A 17,600-nucleotide genomic window follows, 5' to 3' on the forward strand; every position below is an offset into this window, starting at 1 on the left:
ATTATGTTTTGGGACTAGAATCTGCTGGTAACTTTTGTCGTCTTTCATGGCTGCATAGCTCAGCCAGAGTAGGTTTGCCAAAAAGTGACCTGTAAGGTATTTTCCACCCAATTACAAAACTTTGGGGCCTAAACCACTTGATAGCATCTCTAAGCAGTATGGCAAAAAGGTAAGAATCAATTCAGAGCAAGCTTACTTGTTCTACAATATGGATATGCATTCCAAGCCTTTTCATGGAATACCAAGGAGCCTTCTGGAGCAATCATCCTTACAAACCCAGGAACTTTACTGTGAAGAGCAAAATAGTGTATGTTTGTTACAGCTCTGCCAACTGAATGAGATTCCACAATGATTTCTAGCAATCTAATTGAAAAGGCACTTTTTTTACCCAAGCATATTAAAAATTATGATGCACAAGCAATCAGTTTAATTTGTATGAACTGCAATAATGTTCCCATTCCCAAAGTAATGGACTCAATTAAACATTTTCAGCAGCATGATCTCAATCATAAGTTTAGTTTAGCTTTCCTTTCTCTTCAACTACCGTAAACACCATTGTCTAAAGAAACTCTGCTCTAAGGTTCTGGTCTGTTGATCTCTCTAGCAGCATGACATGACATAGATGAAGTCATGTAGCTCAGTTAGCTCTGATCTAGAACCTGGATAGGAATCAATTAAATTATCCCAGTTATGTCTTAAGTAAATTTTGATTCTTAGTATAGGAATTGTCAGGCCTGAGTAAACCTAAGGCCCACCTAATCCAGAATTCTCTCCCCAAGAGTGGTCAGACCAGATGCTTCAGAGAAAAGTACAGAAACCCCATAAAGATAAGTTTTTCTGAACCCCAGGCAACTGGTGATTGGTTTATGCCCTGAAACAGGAGAGATTCTATCTACAGTTGTGGTTCTCATTATCCATAATGGATCAGGAATAGCTCCAACACTAAAACGTTTATTTCTTTTTTTGAAGACTGCGAGTTTGTAGCTTATAAAATTGTAATCAGTGGTACAGACTTAAGGTAGTTATAGTACAGACATCTGCACTCAGCTCTGCCCATGCACTTAAAGAATGGCCTGCAACAACCTTCCAGGAATTAGTTGTTCCTTTTCACATCAACTGATCCCACATAGCAGATAATGATTACTCACAAATGCCATGTTATGTGGTTAGATTGCTACCTCTTGCAACTCAAGTTAGGATTTTATCTGATTTCTTGAGGAGAAAGAAATTACTGCTTAAGATGGCAATTGAACCTATGGCCTGCTTTAATTCCTTATCATTTCACTACCTCTAGTGTTTGATGATACCCAGTTCCTGAACAGATTCCCTTTAAAATGGAGAATATTTTCAGTGTCCCATGCCCTATTAGATCAAGAAAGCAAGCTGAAAAGTCAGTGGGGCTAGACTGGAGAAAAGAATGAAGGGGCCAAGAACAAGGCCAGCAACCCATGCTGAAGTCCAACACTCAGGACAATCATTCAAGGTTCTTTCTACCTCAAATGGAATGGAAAAGTCATCTTTTCCCTAAAGAATGGCTGGTAAGTAAAGATCACCTCTTCAACATGATTGTAGAGTTAGTGAGTTCACACTTCAATAGGTACGACTGGTGACTGACCAGATGGAGAGATCCAGAACAAATGGCAAAATAATGTATTGTTATTTTCAAATATTCAACCTTAATGCTTGAAACAGATTTAAATGGGCCAGCCAGAGCCAACCCAACAAAAATATTCTAACAACTTCACAGTAGCCACAGCAACCCTGTACATTAAGTTCCAGATATAATTTTCCATATGCTTGTAGTTAGCTCCAACAGATCAGCTCATGTTTTGGCTCATGCTGCCAAGCTGGAACCTCTGTTTGGCAATAAAAAAAAAATTATCTGACATGAACAAGTTTAATCTTGAATAGGAAAACACTGATTGATAGCAAACATGAGATTTCAGTATTTAAAGTGAATAGATAAGGTATTACTTACTACACTTTATGACCAAATTATTCTAATTAGCAGAAAAAAGAACGAGGAGTACTTTGTAGCACCTTAGAGACTAACATTTATTTGGGCATAAGCTTTTGTGGGCTAAAACTTACCTGATGAAGTGGGTTTTAGCTCACAAAAGCTTATGCCCAAATAAATGTTAGTCTCTAAGTGCTACAAAGGACTCCTCGTTCTTTTTGCTGATACACACTAACACGGCTACCACTCTGAAATCTAATTAGAGACATGAAGATCTGGCTATCCTAACATTTGGGTAACTTCAGTTGATGTATAATTTACACTGAATAGTGCCTGTACCACACTCTTCCACCCAAGGATCAGATGTGAACCAGCCGAACAACATTTATTTGATTTATATACAAAAGATACACACATCCCAAGCTCTATGCACCATTGACAAACACAAAAGCCACATAAAAAGACTGGACCAGTAGCTGCTCCTCACTCCACACTAGAAAAACAACAAATCAAAGACTGAATTAAAATTTGACAAATAGTCACCACTCCCACCTTTACGATAAACATTAGCTCTTCTCATACCCCTCCTTCCCCAAATGCCTAGGTAGCACAAGCTGGAGAACAACATATCTGGCTATTTAAGAAATGCATTCACCACTTCAGGACCCTGTGAGCAGCTCCCTCTTTTAAACCAAAGGGGTTCCTGCTTTGGCTCTCTGCTGGGAGTGACATCTCATTTTGCCGTCACCTCAGTCTCCCACAGACACTGAATCAGGCATTGGACAGCACCGGCTGGGTCAAATGAGAAAGCACACAACATATTGAAATACCCCTTATTAACACCCCTCCCCCACCACTGATTCAATGTAGGTCTTGAACTGTCAGGGAGATAAAATTGAAATCTGTTTGATTCCACATGGGAGCACTCTTGGGGATGATGAACAAGGATTCATCCTCCTCCCTTGGGAATGGTCAGCAACCTGAGAGAAGTCATATCCACTCCCTCTGCACGCAAGTCAGCAACACCTCATAATCAATGGTAGTGAAAGCCAATGATAGAAAATATCTCCAATGGACAATGGATCTTCATTCATTGCCAGGAGACCTTCAACAACATCCACCAGTGTAATCTCTGCATTGTGCCCAGGTCTGACAAGGAGATCTGCAGCCTTCCCCGCTGTTATTGCCTCACCCTAGTTTGTCTATTGTTCCTGTGCCTTCAGTTTGCCTTTCCCCTTTCCATTTAGAGTACAATCCTTCAAATATAATATACCTTCCTGTCTAAGGGATATTCCCATTCAGAGATTAATATGCACTAGGACATACCTAACTCTACATTTAATTTAATGAATGTGTGTGCACTTGCAAAAGTGCCTTTGGGTTTTTCACTTTTTAAGGAGTTTGTCAAACAGAAGAAGTTATTCATGAATAATTTCTTCATGAATTGATGGAATAGAGTTAGCTAAATTATTGGAGTTTTGCTCAACCAGCTCTAGTTTTAAGTATGTAAAATACTGAAGTTTAAACATAGGAATTACATCCTCATGTATCACAGAAAGTGGCTATTATACATTATACTCCTGGGGGAATTTTGCAACAAAAAATTAAAAACTCTGCATCAAAAAATTTAAAACAAAAAACAAAAAAACCCCCAAAACTCTGTACACAATATTTTAAAATTCTTCAAAATTCTGCACATTTTATTTGTCAAAACACCACAATATAATCACTCCAGTTTCAATTATTTTGGTTATTTATTTCAAAATACCTGTCAACAAGTATGTCAACAATACAGACAACAGCAAAAAAGATTCCCACAGGGGTAGACAGTTAACAACCCAGTCGGGAGTGCTCGAGGGGGCTGTGTTGGGCCCGCAGAGATCAGCCGCAAGGCACCGCCCCAGGCCCCAGCACACCCAGAGCCTTTACTCCCCGCAGTTTCTTTACTGTCCCACCAGGGGACGTGTTGTGATACAGCCCTGCCCTCCCTCACCCTTTGCCAAAGCTGGTTGGTTCTCCCAGGCCCTCTCCCATCCTGGGAGAATGAGGATCAAGCAGAGCGTGCAGCCTCCAGCCCTCCCAGGCTGGGCGATCTGCTCACTTTGAGCTGGGCTCCGCAGAGTCCAGCGGCCCCTAGTGGCAGCCAGAAATTCTGCAGGGTAAACAGGGAGTTCCGCTAAATTCTGCATTGCACAGCAGCGCAGAATTCCCCAGGAATAATATAATCTGAGAGAACCAGATCAAAAAGTTAAACGTTACTGAGTTCCAGATCTCTTTTAAAAAAGATAATACATATTCTTAAAACATGTGAGCTCAGTGAACTAACTGGAAAGCTGTAAGAAACCCCACATTAAAAGCAGTCTATAAACAAGTCATACTCTAATGACCCAAGTTAAGACTTCTTATTTAATACACATCTCTAAATCACTTAGTTCCGAAATACTATTGTGACAGGGGCTCTAGAAATAGGACAGGCCAGCTGGGAGGCTCATGTTCATAATTTTTTGCAGGAACAAAAGAAGAAGAGCAGTTTAAACAATTACAAGAGAGCTGAAAATTCTGATTTCTTGTAAAATGGTAAACTAGATATAGTAAGCCATGCAAAACAACACCAGTGATTATCATGCTGAGTAGTCCAACAGAAAATAAGGGAGGAGGGCTTCACTCCTCAAACTTTGGTGAGCAAACTCCGCACAAGTCAATTTCTACTAGCTACACCACAAAATTGTAGCAACACACTTAACTACCAGTATCTTAATTTTAAACTGAAGTAGAACACGTACAGCTTCCTGACGAAATGAAGCCCTGGCACATCTCCATTACCAATTTGTACTGCATACACCTACCAAATTAAACACTAGCACAAAACATGGGCTTAGTTGAATCCCATATCCACTTTAGGTAAGGAAAATGAAAGACAACCAAGGAGGAATTTCTTAGGTCAGAAAGTTATATTCCTAACTTTGAAAACGTTGACATTACCAATCACAGAAAACTAGAAGGAGGTTCTGTTCAACAATCCATTTCTTGTTAGTCAGTTTTTTCTAGGTCTTAACTACAACCTTCTGTTCTATATTATTTAAGCCTTCAAAGAAAACCGTAATAGATACAGAACTATACTCTTTGGTCCACTGGACAGTCTGTTTACAGTACTGACAAGATCAAAATAGATCAGGGGTCCCAGCAGCTGTAGCAAGATTCCAGCAACAACTTTAATAGGCAAATATTAATGAACATTTCCCATTCAAGAGTAGAAGTGGAAGACAACTGTAGCCAAGATATTAAACCACTTTTTATACTAGACACATCACACTGGTGCATGTGTATCAAAAGAGTAAGCAAGAAAATGACCTCAGAGGAACTCCTCTTCCATAATTGTAAAAAGAAGAGAACATAGCTCACTGGTAGCAAATATGGCCCAATTTCAGGAACAGTCCAGGGACCTGTAGCCTGGCTGAGGTAGTGCTCACATCGCACAGGGAAAGGCATCAAGTAAAGTCTTGTCAAAAATATATGTTGGTGGCGATATCCTGCTGCCATGAATTTCTTCACTAACCAAAGCACAGGCCGAAGTATCACAAGCTTTGGGAAAACTCATGTATTTAACATCAGCAATTTGATGAGCTGTATAAAACAGCAGAAAAGTCTCCTCTGAATTAAGTGCCTAAAACTATTTTTTGATGTCCAGACCCATTTTATGGTGTGCTCTTCTTCTTCCCCATTACCCTTCATAAAATTCCAAACTGGCTCTAAATATTTCCTGGACAAGACTGCAGTGTATTGTACTTTTACATAATAAAAATAGGAGCTGGGAAATCATGGGTCAGTAATTCCCCCACAGAAAGAACCCAAATAGATCCCTTACCTCTTTAAGTGATAGATTTTGTGGGTATACTGTCCCTTTTCACTATCCTTTTCATAAGGCTCATTCTTTAAGACTTGAATTCCTTCACCACCTCCTGTTTCATTTTTACTAGCTTCTGCCACAGAGTAAAGTTGCCCAACTTGATACTGAAATTAAGAGATACAAAATTTCAACGTTAAAATGGGACAGAGGAAAACTGTTTAGTGTGTCAGAATTTAGATATTTCAATTTGACCAGAGAACTTTGTATGGACATAATTACATGCAAGCAAACTGACACTTTAGTATAAGGAAAGTGCACACTAGAGAATGACAAAATATTGGAAAAGTATGTCTAATGGATCATGAAAACAGGCTCTGTGATCTATTTGTTTTGTTCCACATTAATACAACAGCATACAATCTTGGGCCTCACTAGACAGATCAAGAATTTTATTCTTTGTGCTATTAATTTTCCATGATACCCAAGAGAACTACAAAACACTATTTCTGTTCTGGCAAAAGACATGCAAGTATGACTATTTAAGTGTTTTTAGTTTAGTAAAATTGTGAAATGATTAGTTTTATTTCCAGTGTTGCAGCTTTAACATGCACACAGTTACTCAAGAGGTCAGTACACATGTATATAACACAGCTTTCTTTGGAGAAAGCTATTTAGGTGGATGGAACTAGCTACCAGAAGGTAAACGAAAGAGGCTGCATTTCCCCTTAGAACAGGAAGTTTTCTGTTCAACTTGGGGGAGTGAGCTTTACTTAAGTGCATTTCAGTGCCATTTAAATCCTCAGTTTCAGACACTTAAAGAGTGTCCCTATCCCTGTTTTATGGGGGACAGAACTATATTAGCTGGAGTCACACAATGCCTGATCAGCAGGAAGTTTCTGCAGCAATGAAGAGATTTACAATTTCCTTTTCTTGATCATAAGCACTGGATTGACTTGGAAGCAGCTAAAGTTTCTTGACCTGTAGTCATTTGTCTGCTTTGAAGTTCACTGAGCTGAGACAAGTTTGTTCTGCCTCACTGATGGGACAGTATCTCACATCTGGTAGACTAGTGGACGCACAGCACCGAACCAACATTTGGATCCCGGCTAATCAGTTTTTAAAATAAGACCACAAAGCCCAACTAGAAAGGTAGAGAGTACATACCTCTTGCACTGAGCATGGTAAAACCACTCGGCTGAAAGAGAAAAGGAACAAACTGAATGTATAAAATAAGCATCTAAATAGTCAGCCATCTGTTCCACAGATATTCATAAAAATGGCAGAATCAATTATGTTCATTGACCTTTTATAAAATACTAGGCAGACAGTAAAATTACATAAGTAGAAAGTAATCAACCAAGTACAACCCCATGTTAAACACTTGTTATAAGGCAAAAGGTTCAAGTGGTTGAAGCAGGGGAGGAGTAAGGAGACCCAAGAATTATATCCAGCTCTGCTATTGACATGAAGTGACCCCTCAGGCAAGTCACTTCAGAGAGTCAGCGTTTAAGGCAATGAAGGACGGTCCAATCATTTAGTCTGACCTCCTGTACGTCTCAGGCCACCACCGCCCCCCAGCACTCATGGACCTCAGTTTCCTCATCTGTAAAACAGGAATGAAGATTTTGTACAGTACCTTGAGATCCCTGAATTACTACTGCTGATGCAAAGCAAGGGCTTGTCTACACTAGCCATTTACAGCACTGCAACTTCCACGCTGAGGGGTGTGAAAACACCCCCCCCCTCCGAGTGCAACAAGTTTCAGCACTGAAAAGCACCAGTGCAGACAGTGCTCAGCACTGGTAGCTGCGCCCCTCACGGAGGTGGCTTTTTAGAGCGCTAGGAGAGCTTTCCCCCAGCACTGCGCCGTGACCGCACAGGCACATCAAAGCGCTTCAGCGTTGCCAGCGCAGACTAGCCCTACGATAATGAATGAGAGCGACCACAAATCTGAGCGCACTGCATTTCTTTCATTATTGCAACTGTTAAGTACTCATTACTAAAAGTAAATACAGATCGCCCTCCACTGAATTTGGGAGAGCAAAGGGTGCGTACGACTGGGCAGGTACTTTACATACAGTGTTGATACATCTAATATAGCAGACTTAAAAATCACAAATATCAGGAAATGTTAATATTTCAACAGCAACAATCAAGCTTCTGTAATACAGTATTTACTAATTCTGTTTTACACTAAAAGCACATGTGCAATAGGCCAACTTAACGCTGTAAAAACCTTAAAAATCACAATTATCGGGAATGAAGAAATTACCTAAGAATTGACCAACTTAATATTGCATTAAGAAATCTGCATTTTTTTTAAAAGGTTTGTTTTTCCCAAGAAAATGGGATGGGAGAATTTTCTGTATTTAAACACTAAACTAACGAAGTGTATATGGAAAGACGACAGAGATTAATGCCCCATTTTTGTTGCTCCTAATTTTGGCCACACTGTCAAACTGGGTTAATAAAACTACATCACATCAGTTGCCGCTGGGAAGAGCTGCATCTCTGCAACAGAATGGCACAATTTTCCTGTAAGTAAAAGCTTGTATTTGTAGAATGCAGGAACGGTTGCACACCCATCAAAGACTCTATTATTTTTTTGCCACTCACAACTTTTTCTTGCTCCAAATGTTAAGACACTTTTTGGGCTGAGGAGTTTTCAGTTAGACACTTGCAAACGTTTTTAAATACAAAATGCCCCAGCTACAGCTTCTGTGCCTGCATAAGCCTCCAGTAAGGCAGAATTTTGCAGTGATGCCACAAGGGAGGGCGGGGAGGGCTGAGATTCAAAAGTCTTTGCTTCAATTTTAGCTTCACACCATGCATACTTAGAAATGGTTTATAATTACTTATAAAAATTATTTCTCCTTTGCCTCAACCCCACAACAAGCTAGGATTTTAATCCCCAAGGACTACCCATATATAGTTTTACTTTTTATACTTCAGCTGTATAAGGATCTTGGAAGTTCTCCCTCCCACAGAGGATATTTTATCCTATCCCATAACTGAAAGCACTTTGCTTGAGCTTTCCAAAAATTTACCTTGAAGCAGAAACCAAGAACAGAAGATTTCAGCCCTAAAGGTGAATAATTTGGAAAGCTATATGAATGAAACAGGGTGAGTAATAGAAGCCAGTTTCAGAGTAGCAGCCGTGTTAGTCTGTATTCACAAAAAGAAAAGGAGTACTTGAAAGCTTATGCTCAGATAAATTGGTTAGTCTCTAAAGATGCCACAAGTACTCCTTTTCTTTTTTAGAAAACAGTTTGTGTCCTAAAAAATAATAATTCACCCACCCTAATTCATTTAAGCAATAGTGACTCATTCTCCAGCCTATAACAGTGCAAAACATAAAATGAGGTTCAATTTGGGAAAATACAGCTAATAAATACCTCAGGAGGAAATAATCTTAAATACAAATAGTCGGTGGGAAGGAGAAACTTGGGAAGCAGTAGTTGCAAGCAGAGAGCACACCAGGCGAGAGTGTGCAAAGGGAGGGACCAGCAAAAAAGGCCAATGAAGTTTTGGGGCATGCGTAAAACAATCACATCACCCTCATCTTGTAGCAAGGAGGAAATTGTCTCTCCTACTAGAGCTGTGGCATGCACAAACAGCTAGGATGCTCTGTGCATCCAATTCCGGGCACCTGACTGCTGAAATTACTGGTACTTGTTCAGTTGTCTCATAGGTATACAATACACAGCTCTTTATAAATTCTGGGACTGCTCAGAGCTAAGAATTTTGGCCAAGAACACTGCCTCCACAACTCATCTGTGCCTGAGGAGTGACTGTTTCTATCAGACATAGACCTTGCTACAATTATTCATGCCTTTGACACCCTGAGCTCAGATTATTGCAGCATGCTACACATGATGACAGACCTTGGGATGATTTGGAAGCTAAAGTTAGTGGCAAATGTGGCTGTTTACTTGCTAAATGGGGTTTCCTGCAGGGAGCACATTATACAGCTGATCAGTCCATCTGCTGACTCCCAGGTGGAGTTCAAAGTGCTGCTTTGACCTATAAAGTGCAAAGTGGTTAATAAAAATTAATTATTATGGCTAGTTAAGTGACAGCCCATCTCCCTATGCATACTGCTGTGGTTGCAAGCAACAGAAATGCTCAAACTGGAGCCACTTTGGTCTAAATCGGAGAAGGTGGTGCTCCTTACTCCAGAATGCACTCCTGGCCACTCCTCAGATTCGTTACTTTTCTGGACACTCTCCCGGGGCTCATCTTGTCCCTAAGCATACAGGGAGATGGGTTGATGGGATTAATTTGGAGATGATGATGATGAGGTGGTACTGTTTACTGGATTTTGGAGAGCAATTATTTGGAGAGTCTTGGCTGGCATCTTGTGTTTACTTGTATTTTAATGCTGTATGTTTTTAACTCTTTGTTCCACATCTCAAGCACTGCAAAGATGCTTAAAATAAAAAACTGGAGCAAATTCTGATAAAAGCAGCATAAACAGGTTGAAATAATTCCTTATGCCAAAAGAGTAAAAGTTATGTAATACTTTGTATAGTATAACAATGATGCAGTTGTGAAATTTAATCCAAGGGCTTTGGAACACAGTTTGTGCCAAATACAAAATGCAAATAAAGTTGTATTATATTGTACTGCACTGAATGGATATAAACACCAGAAGAAAGGAATTATTTGGAGGGGTCAAAGAGGGCATAAGTAGGTGCAATTATATACAGCTAAGCATCAGAAAAATTTCAGTACATCACTTGGAACAACAGTCTCCTAATGGAAATGGTGAGAGCCCCATAATTGAACCCTTCAAAACTACACTACAAAAACCATTAGAAAACAACATAGGGAACAAGCCTGCACTGGTCACGGGAGGGAGAGAAATGAAACTGGTCTTTTCAAGCAGTGACGTCTATAAGTCATTGTGCCAACATTGCAGCCTCGCGTCTATGGACTCTTTCCCAACTGCTGTTGTAAGAGGGAGGTTTCTTTAGCTGACCGATTACTCATAACCCGACAGAAGGAAACTGTTAGATGAGTCCATCCATATCCATCTCTCTCTCAAACAAGTGGGCCATCTAAACAGCAGAGTCTCAGTGCAGTGATGCTCTACACAGTCTGCAATGTTCATTTCTACTGGGATGCAATTCTCCCCTCATGTAGACTGTGAGGACAAATGAGAGTGGATAGAACAAAGTAAAGCACAGGACAACAGTGTATATTAACCACAAATCAACAAGATCATCAGTATCTGTGCTATAAAGACAAGAGCTGAAGCATTATTCTGTACATCATGACTGTTGGTGGTGGTCCACATTTGACACTCCAGCACTAACTCATTTGCTTGGCAGAGGAATTTGCTAAATATTGCTTAAGTTGTCACAGCATTAAGTCCTAAAGTTAACACTGGGGCTCCAAACATCATAAACCTGGCCAGAAGTTCAGGTTATGTACAAGGAAGAAGTACGTTCCTTTAACAAGTCACCATAGTTGACTTGGAAATGCAACATAAGGGAAGATTTATTCTGGACAGTGGGAATTTCTTCAACAAAACAAAATTCAGTGCAATGCCCAGCAGAGGAAGAGACATTTCAAGATAATGGGAATGAGGCAATTACATTTGCTACTAGATATTTTAGACATGGCCTCCAAACATCAACTTTGACATTACTTTGGACAGGTGAAAAGAGCTAATTTTAAAACTCAGAACCATCATTTTAAGCCAGCTGCCCACTGCCAATTCCATCCCTCAAGTTTGAGCAAAACCAACACTTTAAGGCATTGCTGTATGAAAGAGCTCTAGGAGAAGCTGAGCACTCAGAGACACTGTCAGATGTATGAAAACTGCTTAATCTAAGAAAGTGCAAAAGTTTGAGTCGGTCTTCGCAATTGACAACTGTTATTTCATCCCAATCTGTTATTGCGGTTTCTAGTGCTCCTAGCATTTCCTTTATCTAACAGGTAGACAATGCATCACACACCACAAGTTGTAATTCCACACTTAGAACTGTTCTAGTATCTGCACTTGCATATTTCATAGAATCTCAGGGTGGGCAGGGGTCCCAGGAGGTCACCTAGTCCCACCCCCCGCTCACAGCAGGACCCATCCCCAGTTAAATCATCATTTATAGTACAATCTCAACAATTACACTTTGCTCCATAAACAACAAAATAGAATAGATAAATCTGGCATATTTGTTAAAACCTGTTGCCAACACACTGCAAGGATACCAAGGGAACATTCTTTCCTTTAGAGAAGAAGCCTACAGTTGGTTCTCCTGCTACAAAAAATGAAAAAGGAGTAGAGAACATGTGAAGTATAATCATCACCATTGTCTGTTGGCAATTATTAGGCCAGGTTCACAGGGTAATTTTAAAACTCAGTTATTCATGTCTAATATAAATACAGTCCAGAGCAAACCAATAGTTCAGATTTATGGAGTCAAAGGCCAAAAGGGCCATTGTGATCATCTAGTGTGACCCGTAAATAAGTCACAGAATTTCCTGAAAATAATTTCTAGAGCATCTTTTTTAGAAAAATATCAAACCTTGACTTAAAAATAGTCAATGACAGAGAATCCACCATGACCCTGGGTAAACTCTTCAAGTGGTTAATTACCCTGTCAAAAATGTACACCTTATTTCCAGTTTGAATTTGTCTAGCATCAACTTCCAGCCACTGGACCATGTTAGAGCTTTCTCTGCTAGACCGAAGAGTCCGTTATTAAATATTTGTTCCTCATGTAGACACTCCTAGATTGTAATCAAGTCACACCCTAACCTCCGTTTGTTAAGCTAACTAGATTGAGCTCTGTGAGTCTCACTATAAGGCAGGTTTTCTAATCCTTTACTCACACTCCTGGCTCTTCTCTGAACCTGTTCCAATTTATCAATTCCCTTCTTGAATTGTGGGCACCAAAACCGAACTACAGTATTCCAGCTGCACTAGAGCAGTGCTAAATACAGCAGTAAAATAACCTCTCTAAGCCTACTAGAGGATTCCCTTGTTTATGCACCCTAGGACTGCATTAGGTAGCTCTTTTTGCCACAGAATCACATTGGGAGCTGACATTCAGGTGATTATCTACCACACCACTCAATTTTTTCTGAGTCACTATTTCCCAGAACACAGTCCCCATCCTATAACTATGGCCTACATTTTTGTTCTTAGATTTATACATTTCTATTTAGCCATATTAAAACATAGTTTGTGCCCCATTTACCAAGCAATCCCAGATCTCTCTGAATCAGTGACCTGTCTCTCTTCATTATTTACGCGCTATCTCAGAGTTGTGTCAATTGCACACACTTCTAGCATACAACTAATCCCTGCAGGACCTCAATGGAAATACATCTGCTTGATGATTATTCCTGTTTACAATTTCTGTTTACAGATTTCAGACCTAGCAGTTAGCCAGTTTTTAATACACTTAATGTATACCATGATCATTGTATCCCATTCATCCTTTTAATCAACAAGTCATGTAGTACCAAGTCAAATGCCTCACAGAAATCTAAGTATGTCAACACTATTATAGTCATTAACAACCTGCAATCTCATGAAGACAGATCTTGAGTTAGTTTGACAAGATCTATTTTCCATAAACCCATGCTGATTTGCATTAATGACATTACCCTCCTTTAATTCTTTATTAATGGAGTGCAGCATCAGCTGCTCCAATATCTTGCCTACAATTAATGGCAGGCTCACAGGCCTGTAATCACTCAGTTCATTCCATTCACCCTTTTTAAAATTGCCACAACATTAGCTTTCTTCCAGTTGTATGGATCTTCCCCAGTGCTCCAGGACTTACTGAAACTCATTCACTTTTGCCCTCTCTGGAATCAGGCTCAGTACTCATCCCTCCAAGACAGTCCAGGCTCAGAATCTCCTCTTTACTTTTCCCTTCCCCCAAGAGGGTTCAGGGGACACCCAGATCACAGTTAAGGCACATCTCATCTGCCTTGGGCGGGGGAAACCCATGGCTTGCGGAGTATTATTTATTACTAATTAAGAACAAACAAGGCACTCAGTCCCATATTAGACACGATTTGACCATTTGTGGGCAGGTCAGTTAGTCAAAGCTGTTAGACTGGGTTAGCCCCGGTGGCAGAGGGGAGGCAGGCAGCTAATCGGTGACCGGGGCAGTGTCCCTCAAGGGCATGAAGCAGGCAAGAGCCAGGCACAATAGCCAGTGGAGATGCAGGGCAAGATGGAAACATGGTACAGAGAGGGGAAGAGGGAGGAGGATTCACCACCTGTCTGCAGGGGTGAGGGAGAAGCCCCCGAGGCAGGTGCTGCAGGACCCCACAGGGCGATAGCCAGGCCCCACGGGGGCCCGTTCGGAGAGGGGCCGGGCTGGGGGGGTGAGGAGCCCGGGACGGGGCCAAGGCCGGGACGGGGACGGGCAGCGGCGAGGAGCCCGCGACTGCGGGGGAGAAGAAGAGAAGCCCGCGACGGGGTATGGGGGGGGGGGGGCGGCGGCAAGCCCGGGAGGGAGGAGCCCGGAACTGGGGGCGGAGGGGGGAAGAGAAGGCGGGCGGCGGCGAGGAGCCCGGGACTGCGGGGTGGGGGAGAAGAAGAGGAGCCCGGGACGGGGCCGGGGGGTGGGAGAGGAGGCCGGGACTAGGGGGAAGAGGAGGCGGGCAACGGGGAGGAGGCCGGGGACTGGGGGGAAGAGGAGGAGCCCGGGACTGCGGGGGGGGGGGGGAGAAGAGGAGAGGAGGCGGGCGGTGGCGAGAAGCCCAGAATGGGGTGGGAGGGGGAGAAGAAGAGGAGCCCGGGTCGGGGGGGGCAGGCGGCGGCCGAGAGGAGCCCGGGACTGGGGGGCGGTGGGGATGGGGGGAGAAGAGGAGCACGGCACTGCGGGGGGGAGGAGGGAAGAGGAGCCCGGGACGGGGTCGGGGGGGGGGGCAGGCGGCGGCCGAGAGGAGCCCGGGACTGGGGGGGGGCGGGGATGGGGGGAGAAGAGGAGCACGGCACTGCGGGGGACGCGCTATCTCAGAGTGAAGAGGAGCCCGGGACGGGGTCAGAGGAGCCCGGGACGGGGTCGGGGGGGGCAGGCGGGCGGCCGAGAGGAGCCCGGGACTGGGGGGGGGCGGGGATGGGGGGAGAAGAGGAGCACGGCACTGCGGGGGGGAGGGGGGAAGAGGAGCCCGGGACGGGGTCGGGGGGGGCAGGCGCGGCCGAGAGGAGCCCGGGACTGGGGGGCGGTGGGGATGGGGGGAGAAGAGGAGCACGGCACTGCGGGGGGGAGGGGGGAAGAGGAGCCCGGGACGGGGTCGGGGGGGGCAGGCGGCGGCCGAGAGGAGCCCGGACTGGGGGGGGGCGGGGATGGGGGGAGAAGAGGAGCACGGCACTGCGGGGGGGAGGGGGGAAGAGGAGCCCGGGACGGGGTCGGGGGGGGGGGGCAGGCGGCGGCCGAGAGGAGCCCGGACTGGGGGGCGGTGGGGATGGGGGGAGAAGAGGAGCACGGCACTGCGGGGGGGAGGGGGGAAGAGGAGCCCGGGACGGGGTCGGGGGGGGGGCAGGCGGCGGCCGAGAGGAGCCCGGGACTGGGGGGCGGTGGGATGGGGGAGAAGAGGAGCACGGCACTGCGGGGGGGAGGGGGAAGAGGAGCCCGGGACGGGGTCGGGGGGGGCGGGCGGCGGCGGAGAGGAGCCCGGGACTGGGGGCGGTGGGGATGGGGGGAGAAGAGGAGCACGGCACTGCGGGGGGGAGGGGGGAAGAGGAGCCGGGACGGGGTCGGGGGGGGCAGGCGGCGGCCGAGAGGAGCCCGGGACTGGGGGGGGCGGGGATGGGGGGAGAAGAGGAGCACGGCACTGCGGGGGGGAGGGGGGAAGAGGAGCCCGGGACGGGGTCGGGGGGGGGGGGGCAGGCGGCGGCCGAGAGGAGCCCGGACTGGGGGGCGGTGGGGATGGGGGGAGAAGAGGAGCACGGCACTGCGGGGGGGAGGGGGGAAGAGGAGCCCGGGACGGGGTCGGGGGGGCAGGCGGCGGCCGAGAGGAGCCCGGGACTGGGGGGGCGGTGGGGATGGGGGGAGAAGAGGAGCACGGCACTGCGGGGGGGAGGGGGGAAGAGGAGCCCGGGACGGGTCGGGGGGGGCAGGCGGCGGCCGAGAGGAGCCCGGACTGGGGGGGGCGGGGATGGGGGGAGAAGAGGAGCACGGCACTGCGGGGGGGAGGGGGGAGAAGAGGAGCCCGGGACGGGGTCGGGGGGGGGCGGGCGGCGGCGGAGAGGAGCCCGGGACTGGGGGGGGCGGGGATGGGGGGAGAAGAGGAGCACGGCACTGCGGGGGGGGGAGGGGGGAAGAGGAGCCCGGGACGGGGTCGGGGGGGGGGGCAGGCGGCGGCCGAGAGGAGCCCGGGACTGGGGGGCGGTGGGGATGGGGGGAGAAGAGGAGCACGGCACTGCGGGGGGGAGGGGGGAAGAGGAGCCGGGACGGGGTCGGGGGGGGGCAGGCGGCGGCGGAGAGGAGCCCGGGACTGGGGGGCGGTGGGGATGGGGGAGAAGAGGAGCACGGCACTGCGGGGGGGAGGGGGGAAGAGGAGCCCGGGACGGGGTCGGGGGGGGGCAGGCGGCGGTCGAGAGGAGCCCGGGACTTGGGGGGCGGTGGGGATGGGGGGAGAAGAGGAGCACGGCACTGCGGGGGGGAGGGGGGAAGAGGAGCCCGGGACGGGGTCGGGGGGGGGGCAGGCGGCGGCGGAGAGGAGCCCGGGACGGAGGGAGGAGCCCAGAGGCAAAGAGGCGGGGGGGGGGCAGGGCGCGGGGGCCCCTCCCCTCGGAGACGAGCGATGTGCGGCGCGGTCGATCCCCGGCCCCCGACTCACAATTCCTTGATGAGCACCATCTTCCCACACGCAGAGCCACAGTGCGCAGGTGCGACCGGCACCGCTTACCCAGACTTCACCGCGCGGTTTCCGGGATCCGAACCCCGCCCCTTCGCAGCCGCTCGCCCAATCCCCGAAGCGCCAGCCGGCTCGCGCCGGCCTCCTCCCAAAGTAGCCAATGATCGATGCCAGTAGCGTCGCAGGTTACCGCCCCCTAATCGAGTCCAATTAGGAACCCCGAGCTCCTTGCTCGACCAATCCCTGCGGCACCACTCCTCGAGGGACTCGCCTCGTTCCTCACCAGCCAATCACCGCGGCCAGGACCCTCCCGGTCCCCTGCGGCCCCGCCCTCGAGAGCCTCGAGGCCGCCCAGGGCCACACCCGGCCTAGTCGGGCGCCTCCGCCGATGGCGCTGCCTGGTGGGGCCGCCTTGGGTACTGCCGGCAGGGCCCGAGGAGTCCCCGGCACCGCCCCCGTAGAGCTCCTGGCCTGGGCCGAGCCACGCCCGATAGAAGCGCCGACCTGGACAACGTCCCTCATAGAGCGCCCCTCCCCCACCCTACAGCGTTCCCCTCCCCCACCTGGAAAACATCCCTGCTAGAGCGCCCCTCCCCCACCCTACAACGTTCCCCTCCCCCACCTGGATAACGTCCCTCATAGAGCGCCCCTCCCCCACCCTACAGCGTTCCCCTCCCCCACCTGGATAACGTCCCTGATAGAGCGCCCCTCCCCCACCCTACAGCGTTCCCTCCCCCACCTGGATAACGTCCCTCATAGAGCGACCCTCCCCCCCCGATAACGTCCCTGATAGAGCGCCCCTCCCCCACCCTACAGCGTTCCCCTCCCCCACCTGGAAAACATCCCTGCTAGAGCGCCCTCCCCCACCCTACAACGTTCCCCTCCCCCACCCGGATAACGTCCCTCATAGAGCCCCCCTCCCCCACCCTACAGCGTTCCCCTCCCCCACCTGGATAACGTCCCTGA

The 17,600-nt window shown here is 47.4% G+C and overlaps 1 protein-coding gene and 1 long non-coding RNA gene across 2 annotated transcripts in view; both read right to left on the reverse strand.

Annotated features, from left to right (window-relative positions):
- Nucleotides 1-16,705, reverse strand: part of PITPNB (phosphatidylinositol transfer protein beta) — an 81,693-nt gene extending 64,988 nt beyond the window's left edge. The window contains exons 1-4 of the mRNA XM_073313640.1: nt 16,617-16,705; nt 6,969-6,999; nt 5,823-5,968; nt 197-288 (exon numbers count right to left, since the gene is read on the reverse strand). Of these exons, the coding sequence (XP_073169741.1) occupies nt 197-288; nt 5,823-5,968; nt 6,969-6,999; nt 16,617-16,636 (289 nt within the window). The 5' untranslated portion in view covers nt 16,637-16,705. The remainder of the gene's footprint in view (nt 1-196; nt 289-5,822; nt 5,969-6,968; nt 7,000-16,616) is intronic.
- On the reverse strand, nt 2,189-2,691 carry LOC140898973 (uncharacterized). Its single transcript, XR_012155173.1, has 2 exons — nt 2,613-2,691; nt 2,189-2,450 (listed from the first exon to the last, which is right to left on the reverse strand). It is a non-coding gene; the product is annotated as an uncharacterized lncRNA (long non-coding RNA).
- Nucleotides 16,706-17,600: the final 895 nt, after the last annotated feature.

The sequence above is a fragment of the Lepidochelys kempii genome, chromosome 15, assembly GCF_965140265.1.
Source record: "Lepidochelys kempii isolate rLepKem1 chromosome 15, rLepKem1.hap2, whole genome shotgun sequence".
Taxonomy (NCBI): domain Eukaryota; kingdom Metazoa; phylum Chordata; order Testudines; family Cheloniidae; genus Lepidochelys; species Lepidochelys kempii.